General features: G+C 33.8%; 3 protein-coding genes across 3 annotated transcripts; all 3 read left to right on the top strand.

Annotated features, from left to right (window-relative positions):
• The first annotated feature begins 981 nt into the window (after positions 1-981).
• Positions 982-1,764, top strand: LOC100243037 (uncharacterized). Its single transcript, XM_002264752.5, has one exon. It carries the CDS (start codon positions 1,208-1,210, stop codon positions 1,619-1,621), a length of 414 nt encoding a protein of 137 aa, XP_002264788.2. The 5' UTR covers positions 982-1,207; the 3' UTR covers positions 1,622-1,764.
• Positions 1,765-9,798: 8,034 nt separating this feature from the next.
• LOC100248325 (uncharacterized) lies at positions 9,799-10,505 on the top strand. Its single transcript, XM_002267635.4, has one exon. The coding sequence runs from the start codon at positions 9,900-9,902 to the stop codon at positions 10,311-10,313; it is 414 nt and encodes a 137-aa protein (XP_002267671.1). The 5' UTR covers positions 9,799-9,899; the 3' UTR covers positions 10,314-10,505.
• A 1,102-nt stretch (positions 10,506-11,607) lies between these two features.
• On the top strand, positions 11,608-12,307 carry LOC100248158 (uncharacterized). Its single transcript, XM_002264646.5, has one exon. It carries the CDS (start codon positions 11,751-11,753, stop codon positions 12,162-12,164), a length of 414 nt encoding a protein of 137 aa, XP_002264682.1. The 5' UTR covers positions 11,608-11,750; the 3' UTR covers positions 12,165-12,307.
• Positions 12,308-24,968: the final 12,661 nt, after the last annotated feature.

Here is a 24,968-nt window from a genome sequence, read left to right as displayed (position 1 = left end):
CGGTGTGAATGGGAATCCACACACCGCTGTTGAATGGGAATCCACCAAACTGGTGGCCTAATCTGATTTAGATTCTTGTTTCCTTAATTTTCTCTTCAAACTTACGTAGGTAGTAGAGGGCTTTGATTTGTATTGGTGAAGATGGTGGAACCTTAGAAGTTGTAGTGGCAGTAGAGATTCATATTCTTGTACGTCTTTACACACCTGATTGAAAAGCGCTTCTTTCGGATGAATAAAATAACACATTTGTGAATTCAACTTTTTTTTTTTCTTGAAATCAATTTGAAGAATGTATTTTGATGCAGTGAGAAGATAAAGAAAGATTCTCTATTCTTAAAAATTTACACAATTTTTAAGCAATGTCTTGAAAAAAAATACTCTTGGTTTTTGTTTTCAAAAACAAATTCGGAAAAAAATATTTTCAAAGGAGCAATATACCCAGAGAATATAGCATAAGTAAGATTAGATCCCATAGCGTCTGCAAGACCCAGAAATCTATTCTTGGGTAGGGGTTATTGCAGTACTCCAAATTGTCCTTGAGGAGGACCGCATAATTTCTTGAAAAGTAGTTGAGTGGGAATTGAACTGAGTGTTTGCTTGATAGGAAAATTCTAGAATATCGATTAGGCATCTATCGAATCTAACGAAGATACGATGCTATAACAAGAAAGTGTTTTCCACTTTTCCTCCTAATGTGTTCAACACTATAATGACTAATGAAGTCATATCGTGTGGTTTACTTTTGAGGAAGTCGGTGGAATATTGGTGCGTAAGAAAAACAAGAGGACCCACAGAAATGTCCATTTTGTGGGCACATTGATTTTCATTTTCAGGTTTGGCGCATCGTCTTAACCGAAAAAGTTACTCATCTTTGACTTGGTCAAGTCCTTTCGGCTTCTGACTTTCTAGACATCAACTCAGCCTATTTACGAGAGCCTTCCCATTAGCTTGGTTTGCGTGGGAGTTTTCAGAAACCAGAGGCACAATAAAGAAACAATAGGCTGAAAACTTTCGGTGTGTTTGAACCAGCATATCACTTTGCTAGAAGTTTAACGGTTGTTTCTCTACTAATCTAATATTCAGCTATATATATGCAACCATGGCATCCTTCATTTTCATCAAAATCAAAAGCTTTTTTACTACTTGGTTCTTGGGTTAGAGCTTTTCTTGGATACTAGCCAGTTTGAGCGCAGGAGCAGAAGAGAGAATGAGTGTGGAAGTGTTGGACGGTGCCACCATTGTCAGCTTTGTGGAAGATGAAGAAGCATTCAATGGTTTGATCCATGACCGCTTTTCCAATCTTGACACAAACCATGATGGCTTCCTCTCCTATGCAGAGATGCTGAAAGAGTTTCAGAGTCTGAGGGTCTTTGAAACACACTTCGGTATTGATGTTAAAAGAGATCCAGATGAGCTTGCTCACGTCTACGACTCCCTGTTTGTGAAGTTCGATCATGATGCGAATGGGGCGGTGGATTTGGAGGAGTTCAGGAAGGAGACCAAACAGATGATGCTCGCCATGGCCAACGGGTTGGGGTTCCTGCCTGTTCAGATGGTCCTGGAGGAGGACAGCTTCCTGAAGAAAGCTGTTCAAAGGGAAGCCATAAAAATGGATGCTTGAATTGTTTGTTGATTTTGTTGAGGCATTTGAATCGCTAGCGGACTTATTTTTCTATATGTTCTCTCAATTGAACGCCATGTTTTTGCTTTCCTTTCCATGTAATTGCTGGTTATAACTAATGAAGAAAATAGAGGATTTCTTTATTTCAGGCGAAAACAATTTGCCTTTCAAAGCTTGCTTATTACTCAATGAAAACATAAGGATCTCCTTTCCATAAGTCATTTGTTGATACCTCCTTGCCCTTTCAGAGCTTGAATTGGTAAGATGGGGACCATAAAAAGGCCAAAACTTCTATAAAAAAATCATTAGAAATAAGCTTCTTTCTTGAATTGAAGTGATTCCAATGGTTAAAGAGCAAAGACATCTCAGAAGCTGAAACGAAGGGCAAAATACTTTCACCAACAACTCAAATAGAGATACCGGAAGATGCCCAGATTTCAAGTCATCCCTCCAAGTTTGGGTGAGGACAGCTGACATCTTCATAGCCCGATTATCACCCGGACCTTTTCTATCTCTGATCTCTGAAATGTTTCCATGAGGAATCTGCCTGGAAGATGATGATGGGCCCATGTCAGGATCTGTCGAAGGAACAGGACCTTTTGTTTCTGGTGGTTGCATGTTAGATGACAAGAAGTTGGTTGGCACCGGATCCATTGGGCCATCCGTTGCTATCTTCTTGAGAGATGGCCGCTCCAAGTGCTCATTGTTTGCCTTGCATTTATATCTTCGTACAATTTAGGAATGGGCCATAGTGAATAAAAGTTAGATCCTCGTATACTGTAATCCAAATTACTGAAAATATATGGATAATAAGTGCATATAATAAACATACAAATAAAATGAAGTAGAAAATTGGAACTCATAAATAAAGTTGATCGAGGCTAAAGTTTGACTCTATGTCCTTAAGACGAATTTGTCTCGCTCAGGTACTTACGATTTATTAACAATCCTCTCATATGATACAACGATCACTTTCTTGTGATAGTAGCACTTCAAATTATAAGAAACAACGAATCACTTGATTTGGTAGAAAACATAAATTATTAGACTTGAAGCTAAGGAGGACTAGAATGACAAAAAAAAAAAAAAAATAGTGGAGAGAATGGATGAATGAATAAATAAATAAGAAATGCCATGGGGGTCCCTATTTATAGATTTGATGGTGACTTTTAGAATACAAGACACATCCTTTAAAATAAGTTGTCTATTTAGAAACAAAAGACATTTCAACAAAAAAAAAAAAAAGGTGTTAATTCAACTATGTAAATTCCAACATATATAATCACCGAACAATAAATAATTTAGGAGTCCATAGTTTTAGGTTCTAGCTCATGTTCAAGGTATAATGCAAAATTTTAGTGATGCAATACTTATGTCATATGTGCTTCAGGTCCTCTTGAGACAAACATTCCAATCACATCAAGCCACACAAGACGCAGTGGGTTGTGGCTTTTGTTTCCTAAAAACTGTTAGGAAGTGTCCCAAATTCCTAATTAGTATAGATTTTTTTTTTGTAAACAATATTATATAGAATATTTATAGGTTAATATATTATTGTAATATTAGACTTTCTTATAGAATAAGGAAGATTGTTGGAAATGTCCTTATAAATATTATAGGTCAGGAAGGGAAAAAGTAATGAGATAAAGATGGACTTGTAAAGACTAGAGGTGGATAGAGATGTGAGGAAGAACAGAAGGTACCCAGTGAAGCGAGACAACTAGTGGTAGGGTAGGGATCTGAAGAATGGGGAAACATAGAATGTTTTAGGAACCCAATAATTGTATCTGGTTATGTTCTCGGTAATGTTTTGGTTTTGTCCTCTATAATGTTTTCTATTGTATAGTGAAATCATCTTCTTTCATTCATGGACATAGGCATGTTTCGTCGAACCACATTAAATCTTGTGTATTGTTTGTGTTGATTATTTTATTTTTGTGTTATTAATTAACGATATTTGCATCAAAGATTCCGCCTATCAACAAACTAGTATCAGAGCATGGGTTAAAGATTTCTGAAAAAGTAAAAGATCACAGAGCACACAAGATGAAAACAAAAGGAATTTTCAGTGAAAGTGGAATTGATTGCTCTCTTGTGGTGATATGATATAAAAGCTTGTATCATAGAGAGTTTGAAGATTGACTTCATGGAATTTGGTTCAAGGTGAAATTGTTGGAAATATTATATTGAATATTTCTAGGTTAATATATTATTGTAATATTAGACTTCCTTATAGAATAAGGAAAATTGTTGGAAATATCCCTATAAATATTATTCACAAAAAAAAAATCTATATTAATTAGGAATTTGAGACACTTCCTAACAATCTCCACCTTAGGAATTTAATATATTATTGTAATATTAAACTTCCTTATAGAATAAGGAAGATTGTTGGAAATATCCCTATAAATATTCTTTACAAAAAAAAAATCTATACTAATTAGGAATTTAAGACACTTCCAAACAATCTTCACCTTGGACCAAATTCCATAAAGTCAATTTTCAAACTCTCCATGACACAAACCTTTTGTATCATATCACTACAAGAGAGCAATCGATTCCACTTTCACTGAAAATTCCTTTTATCTTCATTTTGTGTGCTCAGTGAAGAGTGACTTCATGGAATTTGGTATAAGGTGGAGATTGTTAGGAAGTGTCTCAATTCCTAATTAGTATATATTTCTTTTTTTGTAAAAATATTATAGAGAATATTTTTAGGTTGATATATTACTGTAATATTAGAATCCTTATAAAATAAGGAAGGTTATTGGAAATATCTTTATAAATATTCTAGATTATGAGGGGAAAAAAGTTATGAATGGGTCTGTAAAGACTATATGAGGTGGATATAGATGTGAGAAAGAATGGGAGGTACCCGATGGAGTGAAATGGCTCGTGGTAGGATAGGGATACGAAAAGTAAGGAAACATGAGATGTTTTGGGAATTCAATAGTTATATTTGGTTATGTCCTCTATAATATTAATATTTTAGTTCTATCATCTGTAATGTTCCCTATTATATAATGGAATGATTCTCTCTCATCCGTGAACGTAGACATGGTTAGTCGAACTATGTTAAAACCTTGTATTTCGTATGTGTTATTGTTTTATCTTTATGTTCATGATTAACGATGTTTGCATGAAAGCTTCCACCATCACAACAAAAACCTTTTCCAAAATGACAACACCTAATTGCATCACAATGTGACTTGACCCACAAACTACAAAAGAGAAGCCTGTGATAGGCATGTAAGAAAAAGAGCCCAACCCATAAACCCAGGAGTACATAGCAAACTAGTTCTCCAAAATAGAGTACTCTTTTGCTTCCTATGGTATTTCATAAACAACATACACTTTCAAAAGATCCTTTATCACTAAACCAGAAAAATGATCAAACAGCTACAGTACTGTAACTTGTATCATTTTGAGACATTAATATCAACCCTAGGTCAAATCTTTAGTTGGTTATATTAATGACCATATAGGAATAGAAGTCGTACAAAACCTTATATATTTTAGGTAGTATGTGTTAGGGTGATAATGGAACAAACCTGCAGTAATTCAAAAGAGGAAAAAAAAATTCTAATGGAAGTAAAAAGAGATTCGTTTGTTTAGAGGCTTGCAAATTGCAATGTCCTAAAGATAAAATTTTGACACTCTGTTCTTGATTGCAACAGTAAATGGTGTCTGTCTTTCAAGATACCACTCAAAAACTGATATAAAGAGGGCAATCTCCTATTTATATCCTTGCAAACCAAGTGTTGTGTCCCTTTCAAAGGTTGTGTCTCCTTCATTAGACATGTTCTTTGATTTTCTAACAGTCAAAAATTTGAAAATTTGACTGTTATAACGTTTGAAACTCAAGCAAAAACTGAAAAATTGGGACTGTTACAGGATCGGTCGATCGGTCACCCATTTACTCGATCGGTAATGACACTGTCCAACCGGTTCTTATTTTGTCCAAGAAATGGCCGATCGGTCTGAGCTCCATTTGCTTGATCGAAAACACCACTGTGCAACCGGTTCTTATTTGAGTTTCAAGCTTCCAAAAGTCAACTTGCTCGACCGGAAACGCCATTGTGCAGTCGGTTCTTATTTGAGTTTCAAGCTTCCAAAAATGAAGTTGTTGGACTTTTAGTGCAAAAAGAATAGGCTCCATGCCATGCTAGCCCAGCCCAGGTCGGGACGGGCGCGCGTGTGTTATCGGAGCTAAGCCCATATAGGTCCTTACCCCTCTAAAAACTTTGGTGCCCTTAAGGGCCCAACCCAAGGTGCAAGTATAGCTCTTATAAGCTATTGAAACTTTCTATAAGTTTCCAATATGGGATACTAGTTTCATTCTTTATAAACTAGTCTTTAAAGTGAAACTTTTAATGAGTTTTCAATGTGGGATATTTGTCCCACATTTGTTTCTGATTACACCATTAACACACAATTCATATTCTTTTCATTCACCAATTTTCCAACAGTATGTGTGCGTAAGTGTATATATTGCCAATCAAAGAAAATTCATGATACTCTTGGTGGTGATGTAACTACCCTTCCATTGGTCCTGAAAACACGTGCTGGTGGGGATGGCAAAGTGGGAACATTTTAGCCGATCATATATAGATTGACCTGTCGCACGCTAGAAAGAAAGAATAAAAGAAACATGTTCTCATTACATGCAACATATAACCCATCTTAGGACTTCTCATACTGGATAACATTACAAACCCATTACAAACAAAACGCAACAGCAAGGCCCCATAAACACGCCATGCTTCATGCCTCTTTATCTCATTCTTCTACTTCTCAAGGAGCATCTCAGGTTCAAGAAGTCGAAGGTATGGTTCAAGATTTGGCACTACAAGTAGGCGAACCTAAGCAAAAAGTACAGTATCACAAACAGCTTAAAGCTACAGTTAATGGCATATACAATTTAGAAACTAACTATAGGATAAACTATAACAAAACAAGCTCCTATATATATGTCATTTGGTTGAGAAGAGAAGAAACATATTTTTTTATTCGGTTAAGAAGGGAAAAAAATGAGTATATGGAAGAAACTCTGTCAAAGTACTTCCATTTCAAGTAAATTCATTTTCCTAAAGTAGGAAAGATTATAAAATAAAAGCAGCTAAAGCCCTAGAATTTTGTTCTTTAGATGGTTTTTTATTTATTTTCTTCGTACAATCATATAAAAGAAGTATGAGAGAGGAGTACCATATTTGGTCCTGGAGCTGCTAAACCCTGAATTGCACCATAGTGTTGGGTCATAGCACGTTTTGGGTCTAAAACCGCATGGAGCAGAGTCTTCGTCAGCTACGTTTGCTGATTGTTATAAATGTGCCCAAATCTACGAAATCTAATAAAATTAAATTTTGAGGATGAAATGTGAAATTAAGAGTAAGATGTTAGGGAGATGAAAAGAGAGGTGAATCTATGTATCCATGCAAAGCAATGTTCTTGAAACCAAATGCTCAGCAGCCACTAGATTACATAAAGCAAGTTAAACAAACCTGAATCAGGGCAAACTCAATGGCATCAAATGATCCATATTTTACTCATGTAGGGTTCATTTATTTTTTGGATAAGGTATAGGCATGAGGGGGCATATGCAGCTTTTTCCCTTCTTTTCAGCCTTATGGCCCATATGTATGCTTCCATTGTACGCGGTGTGATCCATATTTTACATATGTATGCTTCCATATGTATGCTTCCATAGGTATAGGCAGAAGAAACCCTAACCTCCATAGGCCTCAAGAGAGAGAAGACCACACTTCTCTTTTGCTTAGATTTGGAGAGAGAACCATAGGAAGGAAGGCTCCTGCACGTGAGAGAAATTAAAATGGAAATTTTTAGTCATCCTTAATAGAAAATAAATTATCATGATAAGATTGGATTCCAAATTTGTCATCTTAAATTATTGTTTCGTTGTCTCCTTAAAATCTTAAAACATCTATTGACAATTTCCTATAAAAATTAAATCATTCACAAAGAGGCATACAACAATTATATCACCATTAGAATTTGATTTGATATAAAGTGTATGCTTAAAAGGACTCTTTTGAAATCCATCCAACAATAAATAGGTACCAATCCGTGTATACTAAGCACATGGTGCCTGCATTAACCCATACAATGCCTTTTTAAGTTTGTAAACTTGTTTCTTTTACCCTTCCTTAATATATCTTGGTGGTTGTTCAACAAAAACCTCTTCTTCAAGTACACCATTAAGAAAAGCGAACTTCATATCCATTTGGTGAATTTTTCACATTTTCTGAGCTGCAAATGCAATTATCATGCGAATGATATGTAGTCTAGCAATTTGTGAAAAAACTTCAAAATAATCAATACCTAGCTTCTATTTACAACCTTTTGCAATCAATCTTACCTTAAATAGATAAACTTTACCATCAAGTTTATATTTTGTCTTATAAACCCATTTAACACCTATAGGCTTTTTTCCGATTAGTAGATTAGTTATTTTCCATGTATTGTTTTTCTCTATTGATTGAATTTCTTCATTCATTGCTTGAATCCACTGCTTATCACTTGTTGCTTCTTTATACAAAATTAGATCACAATATGCAAATAGAAAAAGTTAACTAAACCTTCATCAATAATTTCAATATCTTTCATGACTTCATAATCCCTTAAATATGCAATATGAGAACGTTTTGGACAACCTTGTGGTTCAGACTCCTACCCTGTTTTCGTTTGCATAGGAGAACTTCTAATAGGAGCAAGTGTGTTTGAAGTAGAAATATTTGTTGTAGAATCCTTCTAATTCTTATTGTTTTCCACAGTCTTCTTCAATGACAACTCATTTTTCCTCACTTTGTGTTTGAGCCAATGCCTAACTCTCATTCTTTTGGAATTGAATACCTCTACTCACAATCAACTTTCCTATTTCTAGATTATACAGTTTGTAACCTAGTTACATTTCTATAACTAATGAAAGCACACTTTGCACTTTTATCATCAAATTTGTAGAGTTAATTTTTTGGTTCATGCAAACACAATGAACTCATCAATCTTTCAACCGTGAAATGAATATATTCTTTCTTTCCTTAATTACTACAACAGTATAGGCGAACCTTGCACTTAAAGATCGCATAATTTTCTCTACTATTCGTTGATTATCAAGCTTCTCACCATTAACTTGCATCTAGTTAACAATGGTTTGTACTCAATTAAAATAATATGAGATAAATTCAAAGTCATTCATGCGAAGAGACTCCAATTTACATCTTAATGTTTGCAACTTCATTCGCTTAACACGTTCATCACCTTTATATAATTTTTGTAAAATAACTCATGCCTCTTTTGATGTTTACGCTTATAAGATTTTCTCAAATATGGATTCATCTACTACTTGGAATATTGCATAAGGTGTTTTTTAATCTTTCTTTCAAGAATCTTTCAATGAATCTTTTTACTCCTTTGATAGTGCCTCGAATTCTTTTGAATTGATCATTTCATTGTAACTGATATTTACTAGATCCCATAAATCTTGAGATCTAAATAAGACGCACATACGATTACACTAATTATCAAAATTCTTGCTTTTAAATTTTGGAAGTCAAATATGAATTGAATTATTATTTGTAACCATAATTTCACTAACAAAATTGCAACTTTCTTGTGATTTTGCATTTTTCCTAGTATTCTATCTCAGATTTGGCATTTCACTTTTTCTAATCCCAATTGTTGGAACCACACATTTGGGTATTAATAATAGTTTGCTAAAATAAAAATTTATTGCACTCTACTTCTCAACATAATAACAAGTCTATTTATAATAAACTAATCATACTTATATTAGGACATCAATTCCTAGACAAAAAGTTTTAATTATAATAAGAAACCTAAGTAAATAACAATTTCTAATATTTCTTAAATTCTTAAAATTCTTCTAATTTGATTTTAAGTGGGATTATAATTTCAACATAATTAAATACATTAGAAAGAAACGCAAAATTCATGAAGTTTCTAAATCTAGCAAGAACCATCTTAGAGAAGGAAATACAAATATTTTAGAAAGTTTCTAAATCTAACTAGTACCCTAAAAGAAAAGGAATACAAATATTTTCAGTAGAATATAACTGTATTCAATATAGGAAATAGAAACCGATTACAAATAGATATCTGCACAAACTCTACAACAATATATATATATATGAGTACAAGCCCGTCTGTACTTTCATCGAAATCAACGTCTCCGATATACATTCTGTTCTCTAGTCCAAAAAACTTCCGCAGAAGAGTAGCGATTAGAAGAAGAGCTTCCATCATGAGTGTAGAAATTCTGAATGGTGCCACCATTGATGGCTTTGTTGAAGATGAAGAAGCATTCAACAGTTGGGTACATGACAGCTTTGCCGCTCTTGACGAAGACCAAGACGGTGTGCTTTCCTACGAGGAGATGTTGAAAGAACTGCAGTGTCTTAGGGTTTTTGAGACCGAGTTTGGGATTGATGTGAAGACAGACCCAGATGAAGTTGCTGGAGTCTACTGCTTTCTGTTCTCGCAGTTCGATCGTGACTCAAATGGGGTGTTGGATTTTGAGGAGTTCAAGACTGCGACCAAGAGAATGATGCTGGCCGTGGCTGATGGGTTAGGGCTCTTGCCTTTGCAGATGATTCTAGAAGAGGGCAGTTTCTTGAAGAAAGCTGTTGAATGGGAATCCACCAAACTGGTGCCGTAATCTGATTTAGATTCTTGTTTCCTTAATTTTCTCTTCAAACTTACGTAGGTAGTAGAGGGCTTTGATTTGTGTTGGTGAAGATGATGGGACCTTAGAAGTTGTAGTGGCAGTAGAGATTCATATTCTTGTACGTCTTTACACACCTGATTGAAAAGCGCTTCTTTCGGATGAATAAAATCACACATTTGTGAATTCAACCTTTTTTTTTTTTTTCTTGAAATCAATTTGAAGAATATATTTTGATGCAGTGAGAAGATAAAGAAAGATTCTCTATTCTTAAAAATTTACACAATTTTTAAGCAATATCTTGAAAAAATACTCTTGGTTTTTGTTTTCAAAAACAAAATCTGAAAGAATTATTTTCAAAATCTGAAAGAATTATACCGGCCAGAGAATATTGCACAAGATTAGATCCCATAGCGTCTGCAAGACCCAGAAATCTATTCTTAGGTAGGGGTTATTGCAGTACTCCAAATTGTCCTAGAGGAGGACCGCATAATTTCTTGAAAAGTGGTTGAGATGGAATTGAACTGAGTGTTTGTTCGATAGGAAAATTCTAGAATATCGATAGGCATCTATCGAATCTAACGAAGATACGATGCTATAACAAGAATGTGTTTTCCACTTTTCCTCCAAATGTGTTCAACATTATAATGACTAATGAAGTCATTTCGTGTGGTAGGTATACTAAGTCCACGTTATGTACTATGCTGGTTTACTTTTGAGGAAGTCGGTGGAATAGTGGTGGGTAAGAAAAACAAGAGGACCCACAGAAATGTCCATTTTGTGGGCACATTGATTTTCATATTCAGGTTTGGCGGATCGTCTTAACCGAAAAAGTTACTCGTCTTTGACTTGGTCAAGTCCTTTCGGCTTCTGACTTTCTAGACATCAACTCAGCCTATTGTTTTCCAAAGGAACAGAATCCATATAAAATGTACGTTACAATATTACATGTTGGTTTCTGACTATCTACACATCAGATGAGCCTATTGTTTAATTTCCAAAGACACGGGGACCCATATGAAAAGTCATATTTGTTATGTAATAGCAGATTTTTTGAGATTGAATATATAATATTTTCATGTAGAACCTAATTTCTAACATTGTATATGTATATGTTGATACAGTTTCACCGACATAGTGATGATGGTATTTACGAGAGCCTTCCCATTAGCTTGGTTTGCGTGGGAGTTTTCAGAAACCAGAGGCACAATAAAGAAACAATAGGCTGAAAACTTTCGGTGCGTTTGAACCAGCATATCACTTTGCAAGAAGTTTAACGGTTGTTTCTCTACTAATCTAATATTCAGCTATATATATGCAACCATGGCATCCTTCATTTTCATCAAAATCAAAAGCTTTTTTACTACTTGGTTCTTGGGTTAGAGCTTTTCTTGGATACTAGCCAGTTTGAGCGCAGGAGCAGAAGAGAGAATGAGTGTGGAAGTGTTGGACGGTGCCACCATTGTCAGCTTTGTGGAAGATGAAGAAGCATTCAATGGTTTGATCCATGACCGCTTTTCCAATCTTGACACAAATCATGATGGCTTCCTCTCATTTACAGAGATGCTGAAAGAGTTTCAGAGTCTGAGGGTCTTTGAAACACACTTCGGCATTGATGTTAAAAGAGATCCAGATGAGCTTGCTCACGTCTACGACTCCCTGTTTGTGAAGTTCGATCATGATGCGAATGGTGCCGTGGATTTGGAGGAGTTCAAGAAGGAGACCAAACGAATGATGCTCGCCATGGCCAACGGGTTGGGGTTCCTGCCTGTTCAGATGGTCCTGGAGGAGGACAGCTTCCTGAAGAAAGCTGTTGAAAGGGAAGCCATGAAAATGGATGCTTGAATTGTTTGTTGATTTTGTTGAGGTATTTGAATCGGTAGCGGACTTATTTTTCTATATGTTCTCTCAATTGAACGCCATGTTTTTGCTTTCCTTTCCATGTAATTGCTGGTTATAACTAATGAAGAAAATAGAGGATTTCTTTATTTCAGGCGAAAACAATTGGCCTTTCAAAGCTTGCTTATTACTCAATGAAAACATAAGGATCTCCTTTCCATAAGTCATTTGTTGATACCTCCTTGCCCTTTCAGAGCTTGAATTGGTAAGATGGGGACCATAAAAAGGCCAAAACTTCTATAAAAATTCATTAGAAATAAGCTTCTTTCTTGAATTGAAGTGATTCCATGAATTATATACCATGTGAGAACAACAGAATTTTTAATCTTCCCTCCCAATGGTTACAAGAGCAAAGACATCTCAGAAGCTGGAACGAAGGGCAAAATACTTTCACCAACAACTCAAATAGAGATACCGGAAGATGCCCAGATTTCAAGTCATCCCTCCAAGTTTGGGTGAGGACAGCTGACATCTTCATAGCCCGATTATCACCCGTACCTTTTCTATCTCTGCTCTCTGAAATGTTTCCATGAGGAATCTGCCTGGAAGATGATGATGGGCCCATGTCAGGATCAGTCGAAGGAACAGGACCTTTTGTTTCTGGTGGTTGCATGTTAGATGACAAGAAGTTGGTTGGCACCAGATCCATTGGGCCATCCGTTGCTATCTTCTTGAGAGATGGCCGCTCCAAGTTCTCATTGTTTGCCTTGCATTTATATCTTGGTACAATTTAGGAATGGGCGATAGTGAATAAAAGTTAGATCCTCGTATACTGTAATCTAAATCACTGAAAATATATGGATAATAAGTGCTTATAATAAACATACAAATAAAATGAAGTAGAAAATTGGAACTCATAAATAAAGTTGATCGAGGCTAAAGTTTGACTCTATGTCCTTAAGACGAATTTGTCCTGCTCAGGTGCTTACGGTTTATTAACAATCGTCTCATATGATACAACAATCACTTTCTTGTGATAGTAGCACTTCAACTTATAAGAAACAACGAATCACTTGATTTGGTAGAAAAGAGAAATTATTAGACTTGAAGCTAAGGAGGACTAGAATGACAAAAAAGAAGAAATAGTGGAGAAAATGGATGAATGAATAAATAAATAAGAAATGCCATGGGGGTCCCTATTTATAGATTTGATGGTGACTTTTAGAATACAAGACAAATCCTTTAAAATAAGTTGTCTATTTAGAAACAACATGTCTTTCAACCAAAAAAAAAACAAAAAAAGTCTTAATTCAACTATGTAAATTCCAACATATATAATCACCGAACAATAAATACTTTAGGAGTCCATAGTTTCAGGGTCTAGCTCATGTTCAAGGTATAATGCAAAATTTTAGTTTTGCAATACTTATGTCATATGTGCCTCAGGTCCTCTTGAGACAAACATTCCAATCACATCAACCCACACAAGACGCAATGGGTTGTGACTTTTGTTTCCTAAAAACTGTTAGGAAGTGTCCCAAATTCCTAATTAGTATAGATTCTTTTTTTGTAAAGAATATTATATAGAATATTTATAGGTTCATATATTATTGTAATATTAGACTTCCTTATAGAATAAGGAAGATTGTTGGAAATGTCCTTATAAATATTATAGGTCAGGAAAGGAAAAAATAATGAGATAAAGATGGACTTGCAAAGACTATAGGTGGATAGAGATGTGAAGAAGATCGGAAGGTACCCAGTGAAGTGAGTCAACTAGTGGTAGGGTAGGGATACGAAGAATAGGGAAACATAGAATGTTTTAGGAACCCAATAAGTGTATCTGGTTATGTTCTCTGTAATGTTTTGGTTTTGTCCTCTATAATGTTTTCTATTGTATAGTGAAATGATCTTCTCTCATTCATGGACATAGGCACGGTTCGTCGAACCACATTAAATCTCATGTATTGTTTGTGTTGATTATTTTATTTTTGTGTTATTGATTAACGATATTTGCATCAAAGATTCCGCCGATCAACAAACTGGTATCAGAGCATGGGTTAAAGATTTTTTAAAAAGTAAAAGATCACAGAGCACACAAGATGAAATCAAAAGGATTTTTCAGTGAACGTGGAGTTGATTGCTCTCTCGTGGTGATATGATATAAAAGCTTGTGTCATGGAGAGCTTGAAGATTGACTTCATGGAATTTGGTTCAAGGTGGAATTGTTTAGAAGTGTCCCAAAACTAATTAGTATAGATTTTTTTTTATTTTATTTTTGTAAAGAATATTATATAGAATATTTCTAGGTTAATATATTATTGTAATATTAGACTTCCGTATAGAATAAGGAAGATTTTTTGAAATATCCCTATAAATATTCTTCACAAAAAAAAAAATCTATATTAATTAGGAATTTGAGATACTTCCTAACAATCTCCACCTTAGGAATTTAATATATTATTGTAATATTAGATTTCCTTATAGAATAAGGAATATTGTTGGAAATATCCCTATAAATATTATTTACAAAAAAAAACTATACTAATTAGGAATTTAAGACACATCCAAACAATCTTCACCTTGGACTAAATTCCATAAAGTCAATTTTCTAACTCTCCATGACACAAACCTTTTGTATCATATCACTACAAGAGAGCAATCGATTCCACTTTCACTGAAAATTCCCTTTATCTTCATTTTGTGTGCTCTGTGAAGAGTGACTTCATGGAATTTGGTACAAGGTGGAGATTGTTAGGAAGTGTCCCAATTCCTAATTAGTATATATTTATTTTTCTTATAAAAATATTGTATAGAATATTTTTAGGTTGATATATTACTATAATGTTAGAATCCTTATAGAATAAGGAAGGTTATTGGAAATATCTTTATAAATATTCTAGATTATGAGGGAAAAAAAGTTATGAATGGGTCTGTAAAGACTATACGAGGTGGATAGAGATGTTATAGGAGGTGGATAGAGATGTGAGGAAGAATGGGAGGTACCCGATGGAGTGAAATGGCTCGTGGTAGAATGGGATACGAATGATTACTACTCAAAAAGTGCTATTTGATAGCCTATAATTAATCCTTTTAAACACTTTTGAGTAGTAGTTTTGGCCTTTTAACTCAATTGGCATGTTAAGGACCCTTTAAAGCAATTTTAATCACTTTGTGTAAGTTTGGTGTTTTTGTTAGTATTTTGATCACCAAAGCAAGTCAAGTCTGAGGAGAGCTATGAGGAATCTTGGGCAAAGTTGAAAAGTCATTTGCCAAGAGTGAATCCGGATTGCAAGGAGAAAAAGCAAAGAGAATCTGCCATAAAGCATATTCTTGATGACAGTCGTAGCAGCCACTTTTGGAGCACTTTTTGAAGTCCAAATGATGCCTGCTATATACCATTTCAAAGCTCAGGAAGTCAACAATCCAATGCTTCAAACGGTGTGCAATTCGGAGTTGAAACGAAGAAGTTGCAGCCGTTACAAGCCAATCACTCTGAGCTGAAGGAAGCATTTTGCAAAGTGCTGCGAAATCACCCTTTTGTTGTGAAGTGATTTCGCAGCATTTTTGTACAGTAAGGTGTTTCTCCTTCTGACAATGCACGATTTATGCCGCAAGAAGGAAGCTAGGAACCTCAAGGTAGAAGCCAACTTCGCAGCCTTGTGAAGATAGCTTGGTGTTGCGAAAATATTTCGCAGCCCTCTTAAGTGTCTACGAAATCTCGCAGACACCATTTTTCTCCTGCGAAATGGTTCCTGAAGCCTCCCGATATTTGCTACCGACATTGGGAGATATTTTCCATTAGATTTTTGTTGTCTAAATCCCAAAATACTCCTTGTAAACCACCAATTACATGATTCCTTAGTTTTTAAGTTAGTAAAAAGACTAAATATCTTTGTAATAATTAGTTTTATATTATGTTCATATATATACCTCTCGAGAGCTTGTTCTCAGAGAGGAGTTCCTTTTGAAAAAGTTTGGGTAAGCAAGTAAAGTCTATTTTCTTTCTACTGCCTTACCTTCTCACTTTGTATTTTCATTTTATTACTAAGTTATGAACTCTCTGAGGAGTTTTCCCCAGAGAATGAGTAACTAAACTTCTAATTCCTTGGAGCTAAGGTTGCCGGGGGAGGTTCCAAGTGCAAGAATGCAAAGCTTTGTGGTTTTAGCTAGTAATGAAGAGGAAGTGAAATCCTTTAGTGATTTCTATGTTTTTAGTTAACTTAAAACACCTTAGAGTCACCTGGGCCAACACTTGGTAAGGCAAGTGATTTCCAACCATGGAAATGCACTAGTTTACCCCTTGCGAGCCTCTGGGAGGTGACTTCAAGGTAGGATTTTCTAGAATAGCCAACACTTGGTAAGCTTTTGGACTCCTAGGAGACATCCATTAGTTATCTCTTGCGAGCTTTTGACGGGTAATCCAAGGTTAAAGATCACCTTGAATGGTTAAGGCTTAGTGAGAGGCTTAAACCATTGCAAGTTGCATCAGTGAGAGAATTAACGTGAAATCTAATTGAAGGAGTCTCTGTACAATACTGGTTAGAGAATTGACTATATGTTGAATCTCTAACACGAGGAAATGAACCATCTGACCGAAGCTATGTCTTTTGCATGAGGAACCACCCCAGTGAACCTAACTCTCCAGGGAATGCTTTTCTTCCTAAATTATTCCAAACTTTTGTTATGTTAGTTAGTTTAAGTCTAAACCTTTACCAATCAAAGTTTGTGTTTTACTTTTTAAGCTAACCATGAAATGAAACAAAACCAATTCACTTGGAATTGGTATCATTGAGAGCTTGTTAATCTTTCCCAATGGACGATCCTAGAGCCACTATACTATAGTAGCTTTTTCTTTGCTACCCTAGTGTATGGTGTTATAGGTTATAAATTTTGTTGATTACTCCCTCAATCAAGGAGCACCAGCTGGACACAAATCAGCTGAGACACCAACTGGGCATGAATCAACGAAGAGTAAGGAAACATGAGATGTTTCGGGAATTCAATAGATATATTTGGTTATGTCCTCTATGATATTAATATTTTGGTTCTATCATCTGTAATGTTCCCTATTATATAATGGAATGATTTTCTCTCATCCATGAATGTAGACATGGTTAGCCGAACTACGTTAAAACCTCGTATTTCGTATGTGTTATTGTTTTATCTTTATGTTCATGATTAACGATGTTTGCATGAAAGCTTCCACCATTGCAACAAAAACCTTTTCCAAAATGACAACACCTAACTACATCACAATGTGACTTGACCCACAAACTGCAAAAGAGAAGCGTGTGATAGGCATGTAAGAAAAAGAGCCCAACCCATAAACCCAAGAGGACATAGCAAACCGGTTCTCCAAAATAGAGTACTCTTTTGCTTCCTATGGTATTTCATAAACAACATACACTTTCAAAAGGTCCTTTATCACTGAACTAGCAAAATGATCAGGCAGCTACAGTACTGTAACTTGTATCATTTTAAGATATCAATATCAACCCTAGGTCAAATCTTTAGTTGGTTATATTAATGACCATATAGGAATAGAAGTCATACAAAACCTTATATATTTTAGGTAGTATGTGTTGGGGTGATGATGGAACAAACCTGCAGTAATTCAAAAGAGGAAACAAAAAAAAAGTCGAATGGAAGTAAAAAGAGATTCGTTTGTTTAGAGGCTTGCAAATTGCAATGTTCTAAAGACAGAATTTTGACACCCTGTTCTTGATTGCAACAGTAAATGGTGTTTGTCTTTCAGGATACCACTCTAAAACTAATATAAAGAGGGCAATCTCCTATTTATATCCTTGTAAACCAAGTATTGTGTCCCCTTCAAAGGTTGTGTCTCCTTCATTAGACATGTTCTTTGATTTTCTAACAGTAAAAAATTTTCAAATTTTCAAATTTGACTATTATAACGTTTGAAACTCAAGCAGAAACTGAAAAATTGGGATTGTTACAGGACCGGTCGATCGGTCTGGCACCCATTTGCTCAACCAGTAATGACATTGTCCAACCAATTCTAATTTTTTCCAAGAAACGATCGATCAATCTGAGCTCCATTTGCTCGACTGGAAACGCCACTGTGCAATCGGTTCTTATTTGAGTTTCAAGCTTCCAAAAATAAAGTTGTTGGACTTTTTAGTGCAAAAAGAATAGGCTCCATGCCATGCTAGCCCAGCCCGGGTCGGGACGGGCGCACGTGTGTTATCAGACCTAAGCCCATATATGTCCTTACCCCTCTAAAAACTTTGGTGCCCTTCAGGGCCAACCCAAGGTGCAAGTATAGCTCTTATAAGCTATTGAAACTTTCTATAAGTTTCCAAGATACTAGTTTCATTCTTTATAAACTAGTCTTTAAAGTGAAACTTTTAATGAGTTTTCAATGTGGGATATTTGTCCCACATTTGTTTCTGATTACACCATTAACACACAATTCATATTCTTTTCATTCACCAATTTTCCAACAGTATGTGTGCGTAAGTGTATATATTGCCAATCAAAGAAAATTCATGATACTCTTGGTGGTGATGTAACTACCCTTCCGTTGGTCCTTGAAACACGTGCTGGTGGGGATGGCAAAGTGGGAACGTTTTAGCCGATCATATATAGATTGACCTGTCGCACGCTAGAAAGAAAGAATAAAAGAAACATGTTCTCATTACATGCAACATATAACCCATCTTAGGACTTCTCATACTGGATAACATTACAAACCCATTACAAACAAAACGCAACAGCAAGGCCCCATAAATACGCCATGCTTCATGCCTCTTTATCTCATTCTTCTGCTTCTCAAGGAGCATCTCAGGTTCAAGAAGTCGAAGGTATGGTTCAAGATTTGGCACTACAAGTAGGCGAACCTAAGCAAAAAGTACAGTATCACAAACAGCTTAAAGCTCCAGTTAATGGCAGATACAATTTAGAAACTTACTATAGGATAAACGATAAAAAAACAAGCTCCTATATATATATAGATATGTCATTTGGTTGAGAAGAGAAGAAACAGATTTTTTATTCGGTTAAGAAGGGAAAAAAAAAAGTATATGGAAGAAACTCTGTCAAAGTACTTCCATTTCAAGTAAATTCATTTTCCTAAAGTAGGAAAGATTATAAAATAAAAGCAGCTAAAGCCCCAGAATTTTGTTCTCTAGATGGTTTTTTATTTATTTTCTTCGTACAATCATATAAAAGAAGTATGAGAGAGGAGTACCATATTTGGTTCTAGAGCTGCTAAACCCTGAATTGCACCATAGTGTTGGGTCATAGCACGTTTTGGATCTAAAAACGCATGGAGCAGAGTCTCCGTTAGCTGCGTTTGCTGATTGTTATAAACGTGCCCAAATCTGCGAAATCTAATAAAATTAAATTCTGAGGATGAAATGTGAAATTAAGAGTAAGATGTTAGGGAGATGAAAAGAGAGGTGAATCTATGTATCCATGCAAAGCAATGTTCTTGAAACCAAATGCCCAGCAGCCACTAGATTACATAAAGCAAGTTAAACAAACCTGAATCAGGGCAAACTCAATGGCATCCAATGATCTATATTTTACTCATGCAGGGTTCATTTATTTTTTGGATAATGTATAGGCAGGAGGGGGCATATGTAGCTTTTTCCCTTTCTTTTCAGCCTTATGGCCCATTTGTATGCTTCCATTGTACACGGTGTGATCCCTTTTCTTGTTGGGTGCCTGTTAATAAATTTATTGCCTATCAACAAAGAAAAAGGCAAGGCAGATGACCCACCATTCTAAGAAATTGTATAATTTGAGTTGCATTAGGTTGTGTAGTTTGCACCAGGTTTATTAATGCCTGAAAGTCAGGGCCTAACTGATCAAAGGGTTCATTGATTAGTTCAACTAGATGCCACAACCTTAGAAGGTAAACTGCACATGAGAATAGTTCTAATTTTTCAAAACACTGCCACAAGCTCAGGAGGTGAACTGCTTTAGAATAGTGAAGCAAAACAAGGAAGTCATTGCAGTCTTCCCAACCCAAGTGCAAAAACACAATACCGGGTATTGCATGCATTGTTTCTCCATGTCTGAGGCTTGGATTTATCCATGATTGATCTTATCCAAATCTAATGTAATTAAACTTTGTTGGCATGTGACATTGAATATATATATATATATATATATATATATATCTTTGCGATAATGAAGGTAAGGAATGTTCTCTGTTGAAAAGAAAAAAATAAAATTGGTATTTGCTGTTTACTTTTCTATTAATGTTGTGTTTATCCTACCAGCTAGGTATATATCAGAGAAACATAGCAAGAAGAAAATGAAGATGAAGAAACAAAGAGCAACTCTTATGAAGATAATGTTGTAAATTTCAATTTCAATGCATATATTATCTTGATTTAATGTTTTTAATTAGGTTGTTTATATAAAGAAAATGGATTGTACTTTGAAAAAGACTATGTGGAATTGTGGCTTTAATATTCAAATGTATATATAATAATTTTTTTGGTTGAATAGTAGGTTATTTACATGGTTCTAGGACTTGATTGTTATTATTATACTTAAACATGTATTAAATTTATTTTGGCAACAAGGTTTATATAGTAATAGGTTCATTTTTCATTACAAACTAACAATAAAATAAAATAATATTCAAATTTCCGTAGGCAACCTTGAGAGATGACCCAGGCCTAGCATTAACATATGCAATAGCAACTATTACATTATATACCAAATATGCTATATGTCACACCAAATGTTGACATATGTGAGACATCCATGATATACATAGAATTTAACATTGACATATGTACCTAGAAACCTTGACCTATATAGCACCAAACTTTGACATTTATTGGAATAACCATGGAGACAAAAATATAAGACAACCTTGCATAATATAAATTAACCTTGATATTTGTTTCACCTAACCTTGACATATGCTGAATTCAATTTTGAGAGAAAGGGAAGAAACCTTGATATCATACAAACAAGATTCCATCATTGGTAAAATTAAAGACAACCTTAACATATGTATATGCCAAACTAGTTTTAAACTTTTCTTAATATTGGATCTTGAAGCTAGAGTTTATAATATTAATAGGTTAGAGCTCTTAACAACATTGACATATGTATATGGTTGATGGGTTAGGGTTCTTGATGCCGGATTTTAATGTAATAGGATATTAGAGTGTAGTTGACTTACTTCATTAGAGTATTGAGTCAACTTCAAAATTTGATTACAAGAGAGCTAGTATTTTCTCATGGATTATGTGATCCATGTTCGAACTTACATTCTTTGGTAATACATGCTTTCCGGAAAATATCTTTTTTAATTACAAGTGTGCATTAGGGTACATAAATATAAGACACAAGTGTTTTTGTAAAAGTACAAGATTGTATAAATGTTTATAATTGACTTATAATTTCTACTTGTGCTATTTTATTCACTAAAACCCAAGGGTATAAGGTTAGTTCGGTCTTATTCTTTCACTTATAGTAAGAAGAAACCCTAACCTCCATAGGCCTCAAGAGAGAGAGAAGGCCACACTTCTCTTTTGCTTAGATTTGGAGAGAGAACCATAGGATGGAAGGCTCTTGCACGTGAGAGAAATTAAAATGGAAATTTTTAGTCATCCTTAATAGAAAATAAATTATCATGATAAGATTGGATTCCAATTGAGGTGATGTTTGTTTTTTTTTTTTAACTTAAATCTAAATACAACTTAAACTTAACTTTAAATACTATTTGATAGAATTAAATATGAAATTATTTTTTATTATTTTATTTTTATTAAGTATTAAGTACTAATAGAGTGAGGATCATGTTAAGATTGTGTTTTACTTATTTGAAAAAATTATTTTTAACAAAAAGCCAAATATTTTTTCCTTTTTCTATTTAATGGGAAGATGTTAAAAAATAAGTACTAAATAAAAAAAAGTTAAAAACAAATTATCCAAATTCTTACATTCAACATTAAGCTTAAAATACAAATACCACTTAAGAGTATAATTTTAAAATTAGGAAATGTAAAGAATAAGGAAAATACTTCTATGAAAAGTACTTTTGAAATCATTGAGAGCTATTTTCCTTTCATAAAAATTATTCTTAAAGATTTTGCTTCAAAAACGTTGGCAAAATATTTTTGAGATTTTTAATAATCAATTTTTTCTGTATCGGATAAAGTGCTGTTACAGTTCTCAAAAATATCAACTTGATTTGTTGGCCTAAAGTCAACCAAGACGAGACCAAGCTTCATTACCCGAAGTGGGTTTTGTAATGAGTGGAACAACGAACTTCGAAACAGACGCAAGTTACGGTGTGAAGAAACAGACGATCGTACTGTTTCCAAATCTTATGTTCAAGATTGGACAAGATTTCAGATTCTTTGTTGATCATGGCTGATGAATCTCTATGTGATCCATCATATCCACAGAGAAAAGTAACGAATCGAGCTCTCCACAACGGATAATTGCTTGCCAGAAGCTTCAGCTGCAGTTGCGCAGCAGCATTGATGGGAGAGGTGGTTTGGGATGGCGAGACTGTGTTTGCTTTGGGAACTTGCCGACGATGCTTCTCCTGCCATCTTGGAGCAACTTTAATGATGGGAATTGAATTCATGTTATCGTGGAGAAGTGATAAATAAACTACTGTTATCATGGAGGAATTTCATCTATGAGATTCGATTGACTTGGTGACTTCCTTCCACTCAAAATTAAGCTTTACCTACTTTGGTTCCTAGGAAATGTGAGTGAAGATACAAGAGAAAGACGATAGGAAAAAAATAAATAATAATAATAATAATAATAATAAAATAAGAAATAGATTTAAATTCAATAACTTATTTTTATATATTTTAAATTTATTTTATCTATTTAAATTTCATTTATGTAAAAATTAAATAATTTTAAAATATTTAAAATTTTAATTATATTTGTAATGAACTATATTCATGTCAATGGTTCCTAGGAAATGTGAGTGAAGATACAAGAGAAAGGCCATAGGAAAAAATAGTAATAATAATAATAAAATAAAATAAGAAATAGATTTAAATTCAATAACTTATTTTTATATATTTTTAATTTATTTTATTTATTTAAATTTCATTTACGTGAAGATTAAATAATTTAAAAATATTTACATTTTTAATTATATTTGTTTTTTAAGATATATTTTTATAGTACAATCAAATTTTAAAAAAATGATTTTTTTTTTTAATTGTCTTTTTGATTTATAGTAGTTTCTTATAACCAAACATAACATTTAATTTAATTACCTCAATATGAAGAACTTTTAAAATAACTAAGGGATTAAGTTAATAGTAATGAACTATATTCATGTCAATGTATTCCAAGAGAGAAAATAGCTAGGTAGCTCACTTTTTAATACCTGAGTAGTATATAACACCAAATTTATAATATTATAACTTGTTTTAAAATTTTATATATTATCATGACCACGTATAATTTGTTGGAACCACATAATTTAGTATCTATAATAACAAGCCTATTTATGATAAACTAATCATACTAGGATTCTCATTTCTATTAGACCAAAAGTCCTAATTAACATAAAAAAATCTAATAAATAACAATTCCTAATACTTCTCAAATTCTTAAAACTCTTCTAATTTGACTTTAAGTTGGATTATAATTTCAACGGTCTTCTCTTATTTGAATTGTAAAACTAATCACACCAAGCATCATCTCCAACTTCTCGAACACATTTGTTTTCAATGGTTTTGTAAAAATATCTACATTTGATCTACAAAACTAAAATTGATCTCTTGATTTTTCATGAGTTTCCTAATATAATGAAATTTGATACTTATGTGTTTGCTTTTGTCATGAAACATTGAATTTTTTGTCAATACAATAGAAAACTTATTATTACACAAAATCTCTGTACGACCCATTTGTTCATACTTCAATTCAATGAGGTTATGTTTGGTTCTTGGAAAATTTGAGAGAAAATACATAGGAAATGAAATAGAGAGGAAAAATAGAAGGAAAGAAAAAAAATGAAGGAAAATAAAAAATAGATTTAAACTCAATAAATTATTTTTATATGCTTTTTCAAACTCATTTCACTTAGTCTCCTCTATTATATAAAGATTAAATAATTTAAAAATATCTAAACTTTTGATGAATTTTAATTATATTTTATTTTATATTTTTTTATAGTGAAACTAAACATGATCAAACCATTTTCTTTAATATTTTTCTCTTTTCTTAGTACTTTCCGGGAACCAAATATAGCCTAAGCATCCTGTAAAGCCAAACTAATCAACATGTTGCGAAAGTAATTGTCATGTATTCAGTTTCTGTAATTGATAATGCTACAACTTGTTGCTTTTTTATGACCATAAGAATGCTCTTGTTCCAAGATAAAAATAAATAAATAAATAAATAAATATATATACCCACCAGTACTCTTTCTAGTCTCTACATCGCCTCCCCAATCACTATCTATGTAACCCACTAAACTGAAGTTGCTTGAATATGAATAGAAAATTTCATGATCACAAGTATCACTTACATACCTCAAAATTCACTGTCGCTTGCAGGCGTAACTAATATGATTTTTTTTTCCATAAATCAAATGATAATTTCCACTCCAAAAACAATATTTGGTCTAGTAGATGTTAAATAAGGAAGACTTCCTACTATGCCTAATGCTTTCCTTTATCATCTGTAGTCACTCTGGAATAAGAGTACGGATTTATGATGATGATTCCATCTTGAATCACTTTAGAATATCTATAGCATAGTTATTTTATGAGATAAAGATATCATCATTTGTTTGTTGGAATTTAATTCCAAGAAAATAGGATATTAATTCCA

Source organism: Vitis vinifera, chromosome 12 (genome assembly GCF_030704535.1).
Source record: "Vitis vinifera cultivar Pinot Noir 40024 chromosome 12, ASM3070453v1".
NCBI classification, from domain to species: Eukaryota; Viridiplantae; Streptophyta; class Magnoliopsida; order Vitales; family Vitaceae; genus Vitis; species Vitis vinifera.
This window is presented reverse-complemented; position numbering and strand designations above follow the sequence as displayed.

Coding starts and splice junctions, on each gene's coding strand:
- LOC100243037 (XM_002264752.5), top strand. CDS start 1,208: ATGAGTGTGGAAGTGTTGGACGGTGCCACCATTGTCAGCTTTGTGGAA.
- LOC100248325 (XM_002267635.4), top strand. CDS start 9,900: ATGAGTGTAGAAATTCTGAATGGTGCCACCATTGATGGCTTTGTTGAA.
- LOC100248158 (XM_002264646.5), top strand. CDS start 11,751: ATGAGTGTGGAAGTGTTGGACGGTGCCACCATTGTCAGCTTTGTGGAA.